Here is a 19,773-nt window from a genome sequence, read left to right on the forward strand (position 1 = left end):
ATATAATCACTAGTACTATATATACCGTCTTTTATTCTAAAGACTAGCAATTGCATTAGTCGTCAAGTTGGCAAGCCTGCGCAGCGCACTGTCATAGTTTGAGTGCGTAATGTGTATGGTTTGAGACAAGATTTTCAATACTATTTTCAATCATCAGTACCATTTTGAATATAAATTTTCAAACTTTTTTTATAAAATACTATATAATGTCCAATTTGGTTCTTAAAACGTCCAATTTGAAGTGTAATGTAACACCGCTTATCATGGCCCTACTAAGGCTTCAACTCTAAGTTTTATAGCCTATAGGCTAATTGTGAGTGGATTTACTCTTTATATCTAGAGTTACTATACTGTCATGTGATTCATGAAAATTCTCTGAGCAAAAACACTCGTATCAAAGTAGCGGTGACCTTATACATGTCAGAGGGAGATGGCAGGCGATTGCGCTCTCTTTCCCTCTACGCCATGATTATCTACGGCTATCTCCGTCCGCTATTGGTCGGACGCAGTGACTATATATACGGGGGTCACCCACAAATAAATTAGACACATTTTCTCAACCACACCGCTCCATACTTACTCTCTCTACCTCCCAACTTCACTCTTCCTAGGAACATTCGACCGCTGCCACCACCTCCAGCTCGAGTCCACTCGATATTGGATTTACTCGGAGCCTACGTCACCCGGATTGATCGACACTGCCAGTACACAGAATGATACTGGTCTTACAACCTGGTTGTCTTCTTCAGGTTGTAGCTGCTGGTACTACATACTGGCATACCCGCAAGGGGTATTAAGGTAATCATCTTTGGAGAGCCAAGGAAGAATTATTGTTTGATGGCCGCGGACACACTAACGCCCGGCTACTCTGTGATTACACCGGCACCTACTCGGAATACCACACATTGTACGGACGCAATTAATTCGCCGCGTCTGGTACAGAGAGATAATGTTATATTTTTTAACACACTAAGGACAGGAAAGGTATTTCTACCCGTTCGGTCGATTGATGCTTAAAGACAGGAAGGGTATTTTTACTTCCTGCGCCGGCCTCATTTCATTCAGAAAAGAAGGAATTATTTAATATTTTTTTATGAATATTATGTACCAATATGTATGGTTAAGACCTTAACAAAAAGTTGTTAAGGTCTTAACCATACATACACATTTATTGATTCCCATTGCGAGGGCTCCGCGTAAAAAACACCCATCCTTGGTGTGTTCATATTTCAAACATAATAAAGTTACAAATTACTTTAGCTAATGCACTTTTCTATCCTATAGCCATGCTTACTATTAAAACATTGTTGTCAGGCAGTTTTTTAATCAAACCTGACCCAAGTTATACTCAGTCTGCCGCCCGACCCTCAGTATACTAATCACAAGTAACCGCAAACCCAATTCCCATCTGTATGTTTTTTGGTGTCTTTCGTGCTCTACCAAAAGGAAGAAAATAAAACGCTTATAAGCGTCTCCCAATCTTTACCAACAGTGTGTAAATGACGCTTTTGACTGTTTACCGCAAACAAAGTGTTAACAAAATAAAATAAAAAGTATCATGTTGGAAAAATTACCAATAAACTTTGACTTTTCCATTTAAATCATCATAAAACCTATAATGCCATTGGGTAAACAACGAAACCATTGTTACGATTAAAATGTGAAGAAAAATCTGATTGCCATAAGAACTAATTTTCTATATTGAGTTCTGAGTGGAAGTTTATGAGGTCGCTTTATTATTTTTTTTATCCGTTTCTTCATTCTCAGACGATCCACTCGCTAGGAAGACATTATTATTTCTGCAGTCTGTAGCTGTATATCAGTATTGTAAAAGTAATAAGAAATAATTACAATATTGTACACTAAAAATTATTATGCTTGAAATTTAAATCTTGAAAGTAAATCATTGAATTGAAATAAGGCCATTAAATTAGCAATAATTTACAATTCTAAATTTCAGTGAACAAATAATGAATGACTGGAATATAACATATATAAATCAAGTACATCCGGCTATTTTTAGGGGGTGTAATTCAATGCGGATTTGGTATAAACTGAACCTGTCATTTTTAGCTAAAGCTTTTATAATGACATCAGATGTGATAAATTAGCAGCCGTCAAAAACGTTTACAAGGATATTTGTGACGCTACAAATCCAAATACAAATGCGCATCACTTTAAAAACATTATCATTTTAACCTGTCCGGGAGTAAATTAACGTCGGTGCGAATTTTCCTTTAAGGAGTATCGACGTTAATGAACGTCGAAGTCTGTCAGTTAGTATGAAATAATTTGTATAGCAACGACATCTGTGAATATTTGTGTGTAATTTTGTCATAATTGAAAAATATTTCAAACAGGTTTTTTTAAAAGTTTTTTAAAATTATTTTAACATAATTTCTATCTTCATAATAAATTGATTTAATGAAATAAATAAAAAAATTCATGTAAAGAACCCACTCCCCAGAGGAAGTCGGACATCAATTTTTGCACTCCCGGAAAGGTTAATTGGGGTTTCTCAGTTAAACCCAAAATTCACAAAAATACAAAAACTTCATTTGCTCTATTTAACGGCGATATAAGCCCGATGGGTACAGGCTTTAACACTGATATACAGACAACTAGACCAGTGGTTCTTAACCTGGGTTTGGTGAGTCAGTCTTCCCGGGTTCGGCGGAGGTCAAAACACACGCCCGAATTATTGTTGTAAGATATTATGAAAAATGATACGACATATGACATATTCATTTATCCAATAGATCTAGTATATTATTTTAAAGGATATTATCGATTTAGCAATAAATTTTTCCAATCAAGGGTTCGGTGAGACTAAAACTGGTGAGGTTCGGTACCTTTAATGCGGTTAAGAACCACTGAACTAGACTTATATTCACTTTCACTGAAAAATAAAGATTCGAATATAAATTAATATAGAAAAGCAAACAAAAAAGGAGTTTAGACACTTATTTATTGTAAAATGTCATACAATATTTTATCTTAAAATACGTTAGATTAGCGTCTGAACATGGACTTATTCAGTTTTGGCGGCAGCGGCCTTGGCTTTCTTGGGCTTGATGGGGCGCTGCGACCGGAGCACGGCGGACGCGCGGCGCAGGGCCACCTTGGTGAGGTCGCTGCGGTACTTGTTGCACTTGATCAGCCTGCGCAGCTTGTGGAGAGCCCTTCTGGAGCCGGACTTGAAGGTCCTGCGGACGATGCTCTTGGCGGGCTTGCGACGCGCGCTCGCCTTCTTGTACACGACGGTGAACCCTTTCTTGTCGGGACTGTCCACGACTCCGATACTCTTCTTGTGGATCAATCCATTGTACCGGAATGAATTCAGGTTAGTAAGATTGTTAGGTTCCTTACTGAAGGGCTTCTTGATGTTGCGCCGCTTGACCAGGAATGCATTGTTGTTGCGGATGATCATCCATGCTAAGTGGGCCGACATGGTGAATTTGTGATATTTTTGACAATATCAAGCTTAAATAGTCAAAAATCTAGGATACGATTTTGACACACCACGCTTTCGCAGAACTCCACGAAAAAAGAACCATAGACGCTGTCAAATTTCAACACGTGGTCATAGACAACAGCGGATATTCTTTACTTTCCAGAAATAATATCTATGATTTTCTTGTAGGTAGAGACTTCCATGATGCTTTATGGTTACATATATTGTTTATGTAACTGAAAACGAAATGGTGGCAATTTCAAATCAAGTTGGTAACAAGTATTGGGAATTTCGGAAAGTTCGGTCCGTTTTACAACAGAGGTCTCTAGCTGCTTCAAGCCTTCAAATCTGTAATTTTTTTAGCGACTGAGTATGTCAATTAAATTACTGAATTTAGATTTTAAATTACTGACAAATTTGTCATTCTTATATTTGTTTTATCGCTCCTTAAAATGTCGACTTTTGTGGTAAATAAAAAGCATTTGCGGGAAGTTCTGCTGTTCTGTTTTAATTGGAAGAAGAGTGCAGCTGAGGCGCATAGAATCCTTGAGGAAGTTTATGGCGATCATGCCCCATCGGATAAATCATGCAGAGAGTGGTATAGACGCTTCAAAGCTGGTGATTTTAGCATTGACGACAAAGATCGCTCTGGAAGACCGAAAAAGTTTGTAGACGAGGAATTGGAGGGTTTAATCCATGAAGATCCAACTCAAACACTCAAACAACTGTCAGAATCATTAAATGTTAGTGTGTCAACAGTGAGTGAACGTTTAAAGACCAAAAACAAAAGAAAAAGACGAAGTGTTTTTTCGACTCGGAATTCATCTACTGCCAGAAAGATGGGGAAAAGTGGTGGCTAACGATGGACGGAATTTTGATTGATGTATTTTTTATTTTACCTCTCAAATAAATGCGATTTTCATACGGACAAAACTTTCCGAAACACCCAATATGACGATTTTTTTTAAATTTAATTTTCAGAGCATCATTATTACTATCCGTAAATAATATAGAAGAGGTAAAGAAGACTTTCCATCTCTGTAGTTAACGTGATTGGATACCATTCTGGAGGACCCCTGGTTAGATTCTCAGGGGGGGTCAAAATTAATTTTGGCGATTTTTCATTCTTATATCTTCATGTAATTAACGACCAAGATAACACAGTTTTGATATCATGCAGTACCCTATGCACCATTGGGTGCAGATAAGGGTCAGAAGAAAAAGAGGAAATGACACAGTTGAAATTTTAATTAAACAATTGTAATCCATGTTTAAAATATACACAAGGTGGAAGGATTTGAAATGAAACAATAATTTTTAATAAAAATGATAATCACATTTATTGAAATAAAGATGTATCGATAAATATACATAGTTAAAATATGTTACCGAAGAAATATGCAGTGACATATTCAAGGCAATTTGCTTTATGAACATAATATTAAGGCACCCAATAAATTTATTTGACTATTTTAAATTATAATAAGCGGATACTTGTTTCTAATATAAGCTCTTAGGCCAATTTCAGATGATAAAATATTGCAGTTTGACATTTAATTATTAAAAACTTTTATAATGCGTATTTTACATTTCTATTGTCTAAATACGTGAAAATGGCCTCAAAATAAAATATTCCCTAGAATACAAATACTTTAGTGGCTTATGTGATACTAACATGTACATATAGATTTAGCAAAACCAAAGGAGTAATATTAAAAATAAAATGTATTTTTATACTGAAATATTCATTTATTGATAGTGTTTTTGTGCTATTGCTATACAAAGTGAATGTTGGTGTTTTATCAACTAAATTGAGTCAAGCAAACAGCGTGAATGAATCTGAATGTATATATTTTGCTGGCATAATGAGTGCTATTGAGAATAATGTATACTGATTACTTGACAATATTAGAATTTGACTAACAATTTATGTATATTTTGAAAGAGTAATGAATATAACAATTTTCAAAGATATTCAATAAGTTTTTATATTGTATTTGACCTCTTTTCTCCAGAAATAATAGTTTTACTGGAGAAAATGAGTATTTTATCATGTTTATTGGATGAATTTCAACAATTATAAGTTAAATTTCGACGTGTGGTTTCTAAATTTTCGGGTTAAACAGGCAAAAGATCATTTGCTTTAATGCCGAATGATGATACAAGTATTTTTAAAAACACTACAAACTATGTATGTATGTATTTCTTAACACAAATAAAATACTACTAATTTTTCACAAAAATGATAGTCAAATATGATGGTAATCTTACATTAGTATGATATTTATTCAGTTATTGCATATTTTTGGACAAAATTTATTTTGATATGTGTCGTAATTTGTAAGGTATACTTTATTTCACTATATTTTGTTGTAAGAAATATAATACATACATGTGTGGCAAACTAATATTATGTAATCCAATAGTTTCAAGCTTTCATCTAAGGCACTTTACCACGATAAATAATATGTGACTGTAAAAATATACATTTCTGATGAAAAATGTATTATTTTCATATTTTCAGTGTTTCTAATTAAAAATTAATGTATATTTACAGTCAATTTAATATATTATGAAGAGATGTGCTAATACTGATTGTCAGAAACACTCATAAAGCAAACAATAATAAAATGGTACAGTATAGATCGTTAAAAAAATAGATATGTACATTTAAAAAAGAAAATTACATACAAGTAATTTTGTTGATCCACAAATAAACATGAAACCGAATTCAACAAGTTGAAACACTTTTTCGAGTTTTTACTTGACCATAGCTATAAAAAAGGCTCAATTGTTCTGGAAGAATAGTATCAATTTGACCACAAAATTTCAAACAATATTTTTATTATAGTTATGTAACTCTGATACTGCCAGAAAATATAACTCATTTTATTTATTGTTTCAGCATTAACTTTGTGGTAAGACATGTTACAATGATTAAAGGAAACACTTCGTTTTTTACCACTTGAGTTTTATTATAGACTACATGTTTCAGAAGTTAAACTTCCATCATTCGGGTCTGTATAATAACATACAGACATCTGTATAATACATATAGTTATTATACAGACCTGAATGATGGAAGTTTAAACTTCTGAAACATGAAGTCTATAATAAAACTCAAGTGGTAAAAAACGAAGTGTTTTCTTTGATCATATAACTCATTAATGTTGGTAAGAGAAATCCTTCTGTTTTGTTGTTTTCTCTTTTATCATTGACATATTTTTTATTAATACAAATTTGAAGCGGAGCATATTTTTGTATTTGAAAAAAAAAAGTTTAAATAATAACTCAATTTGTCAATGATACTAGAGACTATAAACACTCTTTGAAAATGAGAAATTTTGTAAATTTTGTTACCATGTTTATTTTTTCAGTATTGTTGGTAAACACATCTTGATAATTTCTATACAAATTACCTTGCATATACATATTAGTTAAAGCCAACCTGTGCAGTTCATATATATTAATATTGAATAAAGCAATCGATCAAATAAAATCTTTAAAATATAAAATAATGACTACCAGGTATAAGAATGCGTGTCTGCTATAACTTTTCAATAAACACATATTATTGAAAACATGGCAATTTTCATGACAAACTGATAATTTAAAACAAATGTTTCTTCAGAAAAACATCCATTTATTTTTTTCTCAAAGTAGAGAAATAAAACAAGGATGTTCTGAGGAAAATAACAAGAAAAAACTTAGGAGAACTTCAATTTTCATGTTCGCTTTGCACATTTCAACATGAGATCCCCTTTTACTAAAAAAAAAGATATCAGATATGAAAATACAGTGGAACCTCTCATAATTCGTTCAAGAATCTTACTCGCTAAGCGAAATATTTTTTGTTTTGACTGGCGCGGAAGTCCTGGTTCACAAGTTAATGTTGTGAAAAGAAGACTTGACCTTTCTCTGTACCTCGTTATGAGAGGTTCCACTGTACAATCCTTAAGTTGAAACAAGTCGGTCTGTGTTTTGTGTAGCACAAATGAAATTTAAATTGAAATAATGTTTATTTATCAAAACTTGATTGCTCGTTTTAAAACCATTTTGGATACTAATAAATAAACATTTACACTCAAACTTTGAAATAAATAAAACTCCTTTTCTAAAATACAAGGGGGATGCTACATACATATATATTCATTGATTTAAAAAATATATATTACGTATATATTTAAGAGTAAAAAAGCATTGTACAAAAAACTTACAAACTAAAGCAAATTTCATCAATCAAACTTTGCGATACAGCTAAAACATGTAATATTTCAATTTTCAGACTTGTGTAGACCCATTTTAAATGCCTTATGAAAATATTCCCTCAAGCTTCTGAATCAAAGAGGATCCTAAGTATTCTACAAACATATAAAATCACAACTTAAACTCTCATATTTAAAGTTTACTTTATTGCTAATAAACAATTTCAGTATATTTGCACTGCCTGGTTTGAAAGAGATTTAGATATTAATAAGTAGTAAAATATTTTTATTTTTATTAAAACGATCCTACTAATACAGATGCCGTTTTAAATAATAGGAATCATGGTATGTATTGCTTATAAAAAAATAATATCAATATTGAGAGAAATGAAAATCAAAATACCATTTTTAAAATTACATTTCAGATATTTAAAATAGTGACAACCAATTTACTCTAAATAATACCTGTCACTTTCAAAAAGTTCACAGAAATGACATTTATGTAGATTATATGTACATAAGGTTAAATATATTTTTTCCTTGTAGTGGCATCAATGTTGGTATTTAAAAAAAAGTCAGTTCGAAATGTTCTAAAGTTAATTTTGAAATCAGTTGCAGTTAAAAAATGTAGACTTTATTATAGAAATTGATAATATAATAGAAAAATCATGCGATTTATTTATTGTTTTTGCATGGAATGACTTTTCAACTATCGGTATCACAATAGAAAAATGAACCACTAATTTAAAAAAAGGCAGAATTTAAGGTGAACACCGTAAAATACGATATAAATTAAATTCAAGGCCTTTTCAAAATTAATCTCTACAATGTTTTTAATCTAGTAATTTGGAAAAAAAGAATATCACTACATACAAGGAAAATATATAATCAATTCTCTACGTCCATGAATTTTTTTAAACCTTTTAATATGTGTAGTAAATACAGCTAAAAATTGTCACATACTTTCAAATAAGATTCCATGGAATTTAAAAAAAACTCTAGACATAAAAGTTTCTTTCTCTCGAATGTCGATACGTATGTAAACAGCTTAATGAATTTCTCAAAGCCGTAGTTTATTATCTAAATTGTCATGCAAACTAACAAAATCTATGAAACATTAACAGTAATATCAACCTAGATACATTTTATTAATATAAAAAAATCTAAATATAAATCTGTAAATGTTGTTTATGTATAATAAAAACGAACATAGACAACACATAATAAATAACAGACAAGAAACTATACAACATAGTTTATTAATTTTGAATGATAGACAGTATATTTATCTTAGGATTGGTCGATAGGAAGATGAGGGAACACTAATAGCAGTCTGAAGTTTGGTCACCCGGGCGGGGCGCAAGGGAATACATACTCGGAGGCCTAAAAACAACAAAAAAAACCATCAGCAACCTTTAACTCTTAAGTATTTTTTTAACTAGTGAATCCAAGAACACAACAAGCCTATTCTAAGGGAGTTGGCGTATGTGATTTTAAAATACGGGAACAAATCTATAGGCGGTTAGGGATTGGGTTCGTTAGTTGGTGATGTTATTTTGTTTAGTATAGTTCAATCTTACTGACTTTTTCTAGCATTGTTTTTGGCATTTTTTTTATACATACAGTAGAGACCGGACCCCATTCCAGTAATCGGATAATTGTATTCTTTTAATTGATTGGTCTTCGCCCTCTATCAAAAGTTTCCTTAAAAGTTGGCCTGTAATGGCGCTTTATGGTTTTGATAACAGACTGGTACATTGGATGCAACAAGCATGTGACATTTGGTGGTAAAAAATTGTTTTAAACTGGCTATTCCCTGTTTCCGACAATTCTTCGGTGGGATGAGCTGGTGAATTATCAACAATCAAGCACTTTCACGGTGTCTCACAGTTTCATGGTTTGGCACTCTCATTCGCTAGTTTCATCGGCAATGTACAATTTTTTTACTAAAAACTTTAAAAAAAACTTCCTAAGAACACAACTCTAAAATTTAGATTAAGCTTCACATACGGTGTTTGAAAATGATGCGGAATGCATCAAAACACGTGTCACTATATATTTCAAGAAATAGTAGTATTTATAAAGTAAAGCGTAAATTCAAAAAATTAAAATTTTCACTAAAATCCTTTCTTTGGAGACTGCTGATAACTTCTTACCACTTAAATCTAATTCCAGGACATCGAGCCTGTATTTCTTAAGTAATTTCGTTTGCCGTCCAAATATTTTTTCTGAAATTCTGAAAGCGATTTGGATAATCAGTGATTCGGATAGTCGGAGATCGACTAATTGGAGTTCTACTGTAATATTTTTGGTTTAAATATGATAAATAGGAACTGGAGAGAACGTCCAAGATGAATTTATACAAACCTAAGTGAGGACTTTCTAGGTATTCCTGTAGCTGGTCTAGGAAGTCCACTTGGCTTCGGTAATCTCTGCGCAGCGGGGGCTGAGTTTTGGGGAGGCACTGTTAATAAAAAACAAAATAAAAATAAAAAAATCACAAAACAAAATTTTATTTGAACACATTGTTGCCAGGCAGGTTTTTTATTAACCCTGACCATATCCTTTCCAGGAGTACAATAATTGATGTCTGACTTTCTCTGGGGAGTGGGTTTTTTTACATTAAATATGTATTTTTTTAAAATAAAATCGTTGTATGTATTATGAAGATAGAAATTATGTAAAAATATATTTTTTTTAAAAATCAAGCTCATCATCTCTAGGTTTTCTTCTATGACAAAGTTAAATCCAATTATCCACAGATGTATATATTACTATACAAATTACATTATACCAACTGACAGATGACTTAGACGTTCATTAACGTCGATACTCCTTTGAGGAAAATTCGCACCGACGTTCATTTATGTCCTTATTCCCGGAAAGGCTGATTATACTCAAGTCTGCCAGACGCAGGGCAAATGAACCAAAATCGAAAAATGTGTTTGTGAAAACACAAACCTGCAGCGGACGATGCAGCGCTGGGAGGCCTCAGGTTGGAGGACTGAGGAGCCGGAGCAGGGGGGGCCTGGATCTTGATGTAAGACTGGCTGTTGGTGACTCCGGCGACAGACGGCCGACTGCTGGCGGGCACAACCATCTAAACAAATCAAAGTAAATAATAAACGATGGACTTCTTAAAACAGGGGTTCCCAAAGTGTGCGCCGCGGCGCCCTGGTGCGCCGTAGAAAGTCAAAGGGGCGCCGTGAGTCGATCCTCTTATCATTACCCGAAACCACAAATATTCACGGGTACCTATAAAGCAACAATTTCTATATGAGAACTAGCATCTTTTTACCCAACTTCTATTATTGTAGGTACCTATTTCTTTCTATTATAATAAATAAACATATGTATATAGTCACATTATCTATTCCAAATAGCTTACTAAAGTAGGGCGCCGTGATAAAATACTAAACTTGGAAGTGCGCCGCAGGCTGAAAAAAATTGGGAACCTCTGTCTTAAAATATACATAGACTAAAAATATATACAACAATTTTGTAACAACATGTGGCTTTACTGCAGAATGTTTCGTATTCCCTGGGTCATATTATTTTTTGACATCTCAACATAGATGAAGAAGAATATGAAAGTCTGGGCATTTATAGGGCTTACGACTGCCATAGGCTGGTTTAAGTGATCACTTTACACACGTGTAACATTAACCAATTCTACCCATGATTAATAACCACACTACTCAAATTTTTGGAAGTTCTATACATATATGATCAAATTTCGAAACACTGCTTGAATCACTAGAATTTCACTACAGACATCTATGGTGAGAGGAAAGAAGCTGTTTTAATTGAGCAGAAACTAAACTTTTATTTGTATGTGAGAAAGAAAACAACCTTCTCATTTTATTATTAAAGCTTATAATTTGACCAGTTAATTTATTTGCAACATTTTGAGTGTGTCTAAATTTGTGAACAAGTTATTTGGACACACTCAAAATGTTGTACTTTTTTTTGACATCTCAACATGGATCGGGAAGAATTAACGGGTGACTCACATTGCCTATATTATGTTTGGCTCTCATGGGCTGCCCGTAGGAAAGGCCGCCCCCAGAGTTGGCATGTGCGGCCAAGTTGGCGCTCATCCTGTTGGCGTTCCCTTCCAACTCATGCGCCTGTGATCTGGGGGGAGCGGGACGGGTGAAGTCTCGCCGAGGCATGTTGCTTGTGCCGTCCTGTAACATAAAAAGAGATTGAATGAATTAATTATTAGTTTAACGAGCAATTAAGTTAAATGAAGAGATATTTCAGACAAAAGAAATGTATTTTCTATTTCTTTATTTTAAATTCTTTTGAATTTCACAATTTTATTTATTTATTTTTTAATTTATTTTATTTCACAATAAATATATCATAATTACAAGTGCAAAACAAAAACAAAACAAATTAATATAATATATTTTACAAAAAAAGATTTCGCAAAGGCATGGCCTGTGTTGGGTATGTATTTTATTTTAGCGTATAATTAGATGTTTGTGATGTACTTTTTACATTTACCTTCCCTATCCTTACTATCCTACCTGTAGTTAAGCCTACAAAAGTAGAGGTTTTGCGGGTTATTTCTTTAAAAAAAAGAGTCGTTAACACATTGTTGTCGGACGATTTTTTCATCAACCCCGATCCCAATTAATATGTATATATATACCAATTATTACCACAAGTAATCGCAAACTCAATTTCGATCTGTACAATATTTATTGGGGTCTCTCTCACGCTCTCTACCAAAAGTGAGCAAATAGAACGCTTATAAGCGTCCCCCCCGCTCTATCAACAGTATATAAAAGACACTTTTAAGCGTTCCTGCAATCAATGTGTTTGATATTTATAGCTAGCCTCACATGCTGAAGACAATATACTCGAGTGCTATTATTTATAGCCAAATGAAGTCACATCCTTGGAGGACCTCTACTGGACTCCGAGAAGGTAAAGCTCCTACTCGGCTGTCCAAACTTAAAACACAATAAGGGACATTTTTTTTGTAGCAGGTTTTTTTTTTAATTTTTGGACTAAGTTTCTACTTAGTCCAAAAATGCAAAAAAAACCTACTACAAAAAAAAGTCCCTTACTGTGTTTTGAGTTTGGACAGCTGTACTACCAAGACAGGTCATGAGTTACATGACTCACGTAGGTCTTGGCAGTGAGCTGTAATACAGAGGGAGGTCACAATAGACCTAATATGGTCGGAGTGACATAAGGGATGCAAGATCCCTTGACCTCAAAAAAAAAACATTTATAGCATTTGGTTTGTGGTTACTCATTTTTGAAGAATGTTAGTATATAACCACTAGTCACTACCATAGCACTATTCACACACATAACTACAGAAAATATTAATCACATATGTTTTTGGTCAACCCAAGGACCAATGTGCACAAAGGATTGCAGAACAACATAACGACACTAAAGACTGAGGCCATCAGTGCATCTTTAGACCATTACACTACAGAGGTAGATTCAGTGAGTCTCTAAATTAGCAGTCTCTGTGTGAATATGCACAAACCTTGGACACCAGGGTGTAGCTAGCTTGTCGCACCAGCGGCGCGGGACAAAGAGCCGGATTGGAGGCGTGGAGGGTGAGGCGGGACGAGGGGCGCAGGGCCCCGAGCCCCCCGAGCCCTCCGATCCCTCCCATGGCCGACCAGCGGGGAGCGGCTGAGGAACAAACAGATGCACATTTATACGCCTTTTTTAAAATTTTTTTTAATTTTATAGTTACATTTTTTTATACAATTTCTATACATTTATACATATGAAAAAATAAAACTGCGCTCTTGTGCTTGGAGAGGGACTTACACTCGAGGTTTACTGTTTCATTTGATGAATGATAATGGTCTTTCTCTTTTTATTTATGTATTTCTTTTTAAGATTCACATGTAATGGGCGATAATTTTTTTCTTAACTATTTTGATATTCTTAATTAACAATTATCTTCTAATTTTTTTTATTTCTTTAGGGAGTTTATTAAAGTATTTAATTCCTAAATATTTGAAGTTTTGATGAAATTGTTTAGTATTACATTTTGGAGCTGCAAAATTATTTTGGAATCTCGAAGATAAATTTTAGTATTTATTTAATTGTATTACGCAATAAAATAATAAAATAAGATGACGGTGGCTTGTCAACTCACGAGGTATTCTGTTGAGCTCCTTGTGTGAGCTGTACTGCCGCAGTTTGGAGGCGGGCAATCCGCTTTTCCTCCGGAGTTCGTTGTTGGAGCTGGTGAGCTGCTGCTGCTCTTGTCCCAGTCCTCCCAAGCCTCGGGCGGATCCCAGGGGGCTACTCCTTGCGTGGACCGTCTTTGCTGGGCTGCCTCCCGCTGATCGGGATACGTACAGGCCTGACGAAGAAAGAAAGTCATTAAATCCCTCTAATTCATCCAGCACAATTATTTTAATAATTTTGTGTAAATGAAGAGAAATGGATGAAATCAAAAAAGAGGTTAGTAGAAAGTTGTCATGCTCTGTTTACTCTCTACCAATAACCTAGTTATGGGTGGGGGGGTTTACCAGTCTCATTAATTCCTGTCCTTTCCTTCTCCTTCCTACAAAATCTATTTTTTATACCATACCCTTTACCCTTTTACTCCCTTCCTCACACACACACACACTCCCACTCTTTTATTTTATTTTTTATCTAGTGATGTTTTTGATCATTATTATAACATAAATGTGGAATTGTGTAATCGGATTTTTTTATGAATGTAACTATTTCTTATTATAAACTTTTACTAAATGTAAAGCTGTACAATTTCCAAAAAAAAAGAAAAGAGACAGGTATGTCTTGAATACAATAGACAAAATTTCAGTGAGAAAGTAAAAATGACTAACCGCAAAGTAAATGCTATAAATATTAAAAATATTAATACGTTTGCGAGAAACGCTTAAAAAGCGTCTTTTAAGTACGGTTGGTAGAGCGGGAGATGCTTATAAGCATTCTATTTGATTACTTTTGGTAGAGCGCGAGATGCCAAAAAACGTAAGGATCGGAAGTAGGTTTGCATTTTCTTGGGATTAGTATACTGAGGGTCGGGCGGCAGACTGTCTGAGTATAATTAGGGTCGGGGTTGATGAAAAAACCGCCCGACAACGATGTGTTAATAGCAAACTCTTTGATGCACATATAAGGTTTATTCATTTTAACTACATAAGGTCATTTTGCATGAACATGAATGATTTATTGACTTTTCTATCAGAACAGTGTTATATGCCCACATGAGAGAATTTTTTTAATACAAAAAATTGTGGTGAATAACATTACCCTATTTTCCGTAGGCAGTTGGAAAATGTAACCAATGGAATTTTTGTACTAATTTTATTTGAAAAAACTTTTATTAAAGCGTAAAATAGTGTAGCTTAGTAATATTAACCAAGAGCAGTATTTAGAGTCGATCATGCGAATAGACAATAAGGCAGTTGTATGTTTATTACATCTCAAACATAAAAAAACATAATCTCAGATCATTTAGTTGGAGCTAGAAACTGATGCCAACTCTAGCGCAAGCCTAAACTTGTATTGTATCGCCTCTAAAGTCACAATTATAAGATATTTAAATTTAATTTTAAAAAGAGGTTTGACGTTAAGAATTGAAATTGATAACAACTGTATTTGTCAGTATTTTTGGTAAAAAAAGATATATATTCTTATGCATAAATACAATTCTCATAAATATATTAACCTTGCGGTGCTAAAAATTTCCGTGAGCTACGATGATATGTATTTTGTACACCATATGAAAATATAATTTAAAAACCAGAAAAATGTAAATATTCCTAAATGTTTCTTTTATTGACCATAGTTGAAGTTCAAATGCATCAATTTTGTAATGTTAGCTCTGATAAGTATCTGAAACTGAAAAAAACAAAAAATAGCAAGTAGCCGATTCTATATTCCGAGCTCATATCTATTATAATTTTTATCGACATTTTCATTATTAGAGTTGAATTGTAGTAAATATATTAACGTTACATTGTCATAGTATTCATTTCTTTAATGAGAATTTCATTGTCCATTTGCAATATCGGATTTCACGCTAAAAGGCTCAAAAATCTCTCATTGGCAATTGCAATGTTTTGTTAACACACTATCTGCGGGAAGGGTAATTATACTGTTTTACTCGACTGGTGGTGTTCGGCGGGAAGGGTAATTTTACCTTACCATTGTAAAGTAAATTCGTAAATTGCGTGTAAGTTATTTTTACGCATGACTTTTGCAGCATCTTTTGATCTCATTTCATATCATATAAATTTATACAGTATGGTTAAATGTTATCACTTCTTTTCAGAGATGTTTATCTCTATTATGAGCGCGAATCCGCCCGCAGATAGTGTGTTAAGAAAGGCCTAGTATAGTTAGTGTTCATACCGTTATCCGATCCATAGCTTCCGGGGGGCTTGGCCTTATTCATGGCGTTCAGCCCTGACTTCTGCGCAAACGGCATCCTCATGGAACCGGGCGGGTTGGCCTTGATCTCCGGCGCCGAGGACTCCCGCTTCACGGGCAGCAGCCTCCTCGGGGAGCCGGCCATCTTGTTGAGGCTGCCCAGGCTGGAGCTGTTGGCGCCGAACTTGTTGGGCTCCGTCGGGGAGTCGCTGATGTTGCTGGAGGCGGAGGAGGAGGTCACCATCTCCTTGGGCTGGTTGAGGATCGGCGAGAGGGTGTTCTGGTGGAATAGCATCGCGGCCGAACCCACGTCTTGCTGCAACGGTTTCGAGATGGGAGTCGAGATCACTTGGTAGAGCTCTGCGGATAAAAGAAGAAAATATATTTATAGGTGATTAAAATAATCTCATCTATGTTCAAAAGGAATAAGCTCAACACACTACGGACGGGAAAGGTATTTCTACCCGTTTGGTCAACTGATGTTTAATTTAATTTTTTTATTTTATTTCTTAAGTTAGCTTATATTACAACTAATATAAACTATTATTTACACTTAATTTACATCATCTATGTATATATTTACATCTCCTTACAGTAAACAAAACATGGACGGGAAGGGTATTTTTACCTACTGCGCAGGCCTCATTTCAAAGTCAGAAAAGAAGGAATTACATAATTAATGTTTTTTATGAATATTATGTACCAATCTCTTGGTTAAGGTCTTAACTATATGTACTTAATTATCAAATGTCGTCGCTAGCGGTCCGCAGGCATAAAAAAACACCCCTCCAAAATGAGTTCATATTTATGAACTCATTTTGGAGGGGTGTTACTTAACAAATGTGTTCATAAATACTTGACTGATGGTGTATCAATCGATGTTGAAAACCTTACCGGTATGCGGAAGGATCTAAGTCCATTGCATATATACGTACACAGGTTTCAAGAATTAATTCAATATGGATGTTCAATAAAGGGCAGAATGGTGAACAAACTAAGTGAATAAAGTAATCGCTTCAGCCGGCCAAATGCCAGGTCGTAAACCCCGGGATGCTCAGACTTCAATCTTCTTACATAAAAAAGGGAAAAATGATACATGTTTCATGTCAATTTGAGAATACTTAAAAAAAAAACAATACATTTCTTCCACCTTTTTTCACATACAGTCTTCACTGATGTTTGAATTTTTATTTACTTGGGATTTAGCAGGGTTCATTGATGATAAATATCCAGTCATTTATTTTGTGGTAACACCCTTGGGTTGTCACGCTGACGTAAGCAGTACGGAGGCGTTTCGATACGAACTAAACCGTAGTTTTCCGAGCGGACCCGACTGAAGCGAGAGAGCTGAAAAGCCGCGAGAGTTGCTTGGGTCGTTGACGAAAACAGACGTTTTATTTAGATCTTAACTTTACTTCTTTAACTCCATATATTGTAAATTATTTGTCATTATTAAATTCCAGTATTTAGCATAAATTCAATTAATTAATAAATTCAATTCAATTAATAAATTCAATAAATGTATTTATTTCAATAAAGGAACCAACTGTACATCATTTTGTTTTCATTCTGTGCACTACTCCTTTACATTGACAAACACGATCACCAACACGTGATCACAGAACGCGGCCACACGAAGCCCCAAAAATAGCTGATCCCGAAACCCATAGCTATAAAAGTGGACCAAACAGCTATAATTTACTGAATATTTTTTTATTATTGTCATAAAAATATTTACTTTGCTCTTGCTCGTAGGCGAGGTGTTCCAGATCATCCATGTTGTGACGAGCTAGTCGGTGTGGACTGGAACTGCCGCTGCTGTTCTGTTCCAGGCTGTCACTTGAGCCTCCCGCCATCGTTAGACTATCCTACTCAACAAAAAACAATCATGTCAAATTTAAAATGGTATTACATATTTCTTTAATTAAATTTTTACTTGGTAAATACTATACGGTGTTTGAAAATGATGCAGAAGGCATGTCAAAATAAATTTTAAGAAATAGTGGTATTTACCAAGTAAAACATACATTAAAAACGGATAGATATTACCACAAAGTGACTGCGAAATCAATAATTGAAACAGTATTATATTTATTTATTCACTTCCATTCACTAACCTAATATAGTAAAATCATGTCAATTTGTATAATGATAAAATGAATTTTTCCATAATTTAATGAACGAAATTCCAGCCCCACAAATAATTTTTGATGTTTTAGAAAATATTTATCTCAAAATAAAAATAAAATTATAAAAAAAACATGGAAAAATATCAGTAAGGGAAAGTTATTTTTCAATTTATTTAAAATACCAGTTTTGTTTACATTTGTTAATAAAAAAAAACAATTTTAATATGAAATGCGAGTGAAAAAAAGCCACTCAATTAAGAATTTAATAAAAAAGCAGTGAGTCTGTTAATTATATATTAGTTAACAGAAATTAAATGTAATATCTGATAAATTATTCACGGTAATGATGATTAAGTACCTTTCTTCTCTGCGGAGTCCAGGTGAGTCTCTCAGTCGGAGACACCTCTCGGCTCTCCTCAGTCCCGGATATGTTTACCAGTTTTTCAGTAGAAACATAACACTGCTTATTGCTATCGATCACATTAGTATCAAGATCTTTGAGATCCTCCGTATCCGTATTAATCAGAGTTGCTGTGACATTTCGTATGGACGGCGGAGTCAACTTCCTGAAGGTCCCGTTGCGTTTCGGAGTTTCTCTGTCTCTCGAATCTGCGTCGTATGTACCGTTAAGCTTCTTGGTGAAGGTGTTGTTATTTTCCACTCTATTGTAGTGCTTCGGCGATAAGACTTGATTGGGAAGAATGATGGTTTGTTCCATTTCCATCTGGGGTCTAGTGACGGTCCTAGTTCTCTGTGGTATTATATTTCCCTGTGGCAATTTATTGTATGTGATGTTTAAACTTTCTCTTCCAGTTTCTTTGAGGAAAGAATCGCTCATTCCGTCTGTCATGAGGAACGAGTCCTCTTTGTTTATCGAAGAATTCATGTTTTCTTTTTCGCTGTCTTTTTTGCTGCGCTTTTCCATGGACCTCAAAAGATCTCCGGATAGCCCTCTTAAGTCTTCGGTGTTACAATTCGCATTGAGCATCAGGAATTTGTCGAAATTGTCGTCCGGTTCGGGCTTGAGGAATGATTTACGTAATTGGAATTTAGGTTTTCCGTTGGGCAAGTTCTCTTCGGTGGGTTCGAGGAAGGTGTTGAACGTTCCGGAATTGATCAGACTGCTCTCCATGCTGTCCTTCTTGGACTGCTGAGTCCCGGGAGAGCAGAAAGTGGTGGAGTTCACGAGGCTGGATTCCATGGAGCTGGCCAGGCTGGGCGGGAGGGACCCGATGAGACTGTCCTCCTGGCAGTGAGACAGCATGCTCGTGTTCATTTCCTTTTCGTCCAAGATGCTGGTGGTCATGTCGAAATGCAGCGAGTTTTGCGCAGTGTTGTCTTCGAAGTTTGCATCCTCTTCATCTGCTGAAGGAAAAATTAAATGCAAAATACATGTTAATAATTTGCGAGACAAGTAAATGTAAAATCAGTATATTTGATAACATACCACAGGCATATAATCCAAAGCCGGCTTAGAAATAGAGAAAAATAAAAATAATTCATTCAAATTATAATCATTTAAACATGAGCAAGTGTATGAGTATGGGGTATGCAACACTGAGAACCCTAGCCATTAAGAATAATATTGTAA

At 34.5% G+C, this 19,773-nt stretch overlaps 2 protein-coding genes across 4 annotated transcripts in view; both read right to left on the bottom strand.

The window, feature by feature from the left end:
* Window positions 1-2,951: 2,951 nt before the first annotated feature.
* Window positions 2,952-3,591, bottom strand: RpL28 (ribosomal protein L28). The gene has a single exon (XM_088276041.1). It carries the CDS (start codon window positions 3,449-3,451, stop codon window positions 3,032-3,034), a length of 420 nt encoding a protein of 139 aa, XP_088132167.1. The 5' UTR covers window positions 3,452-3,591; the 3' UTR covers window positions 2,952-3,031.
* Window positions 3,592-8,191: 4,600 nt separating this feature from the next.
* Window positions 8,192-19,773, bottom strand: part of LOC148299484 (uncharacterized) — a 28,378-nt gene continuing 16,796 nt past the window's right edge. For 2 of the 3 annotated variants that reach the window (XM_088276038.1, XM_088276040.1), the window contains exons 6-14: window positions 18,541-19,547; window positions 17,792-17,921; window positions 16,036-16,413; window positions 13,802-14,011; window positions 13,175-13,326; window positions 11,673-11,849; window positions 10,621-10,759; window positions 10,027-10,123; window positions 8,192-9,042 (exon numbers count right to left, since the gene is read on the bottom strand). In XM_088276038.1, coding sequence (XP_088132164.1) covers window positions 8,982-9,042; window positions 10,027-10,123; window positions 10,621-10,759; window positions 11,673-11,849; window positions 13,175-13,326; window positions 13,802-14,011; window positions 16,036-16,413; window positions 17,792-17,921; window positions 18,541-19,547 — 2,351 coding nt within the window. In that variant the 3' untranslated portion in view covers window positions 8,192-8,981. The remainder of the gene's footprint in view (window positions 9,043-10,026; window positions 10,124-10,620; window positions 10,760-11,672; window positions 11,850-13,174; window positions 13,327-13,801; window positions 14,012-16,035; window positions 16,414-17,791; window positions 17,922-18,540; window positions 19,548-19,773) is intronic. The other variant, XM_088276039.1, reaches the window with a different exon arrangement.

The sequence above is a fragment of the Brachycentrus maculatus genome, unplaced genomic scaffold, assembly GCF_059751285.1.
Source record: "Brachycentrus maculatus isolate JH-2025_06_01 unplaced genomic scaffold, ASM5975128v1 h1tg001124l, whole genome shotgun sequence".
NCBI classification, from domain to species: Eukaryota; Metazoa; Arthropoda; class Insecta; order Trichoptera; family Brachycentridae; genus Brachycentrus; species Brachycentrus maculatus.

Coding starts and splice junctions, on each gene's coding strand:
- RpL28 (XM_088276041.1), bottom strand. CDS start 3,451: ATGTCGGCCCACTTAGCATGGATGATCATCCGCAACAACAATGCATTC.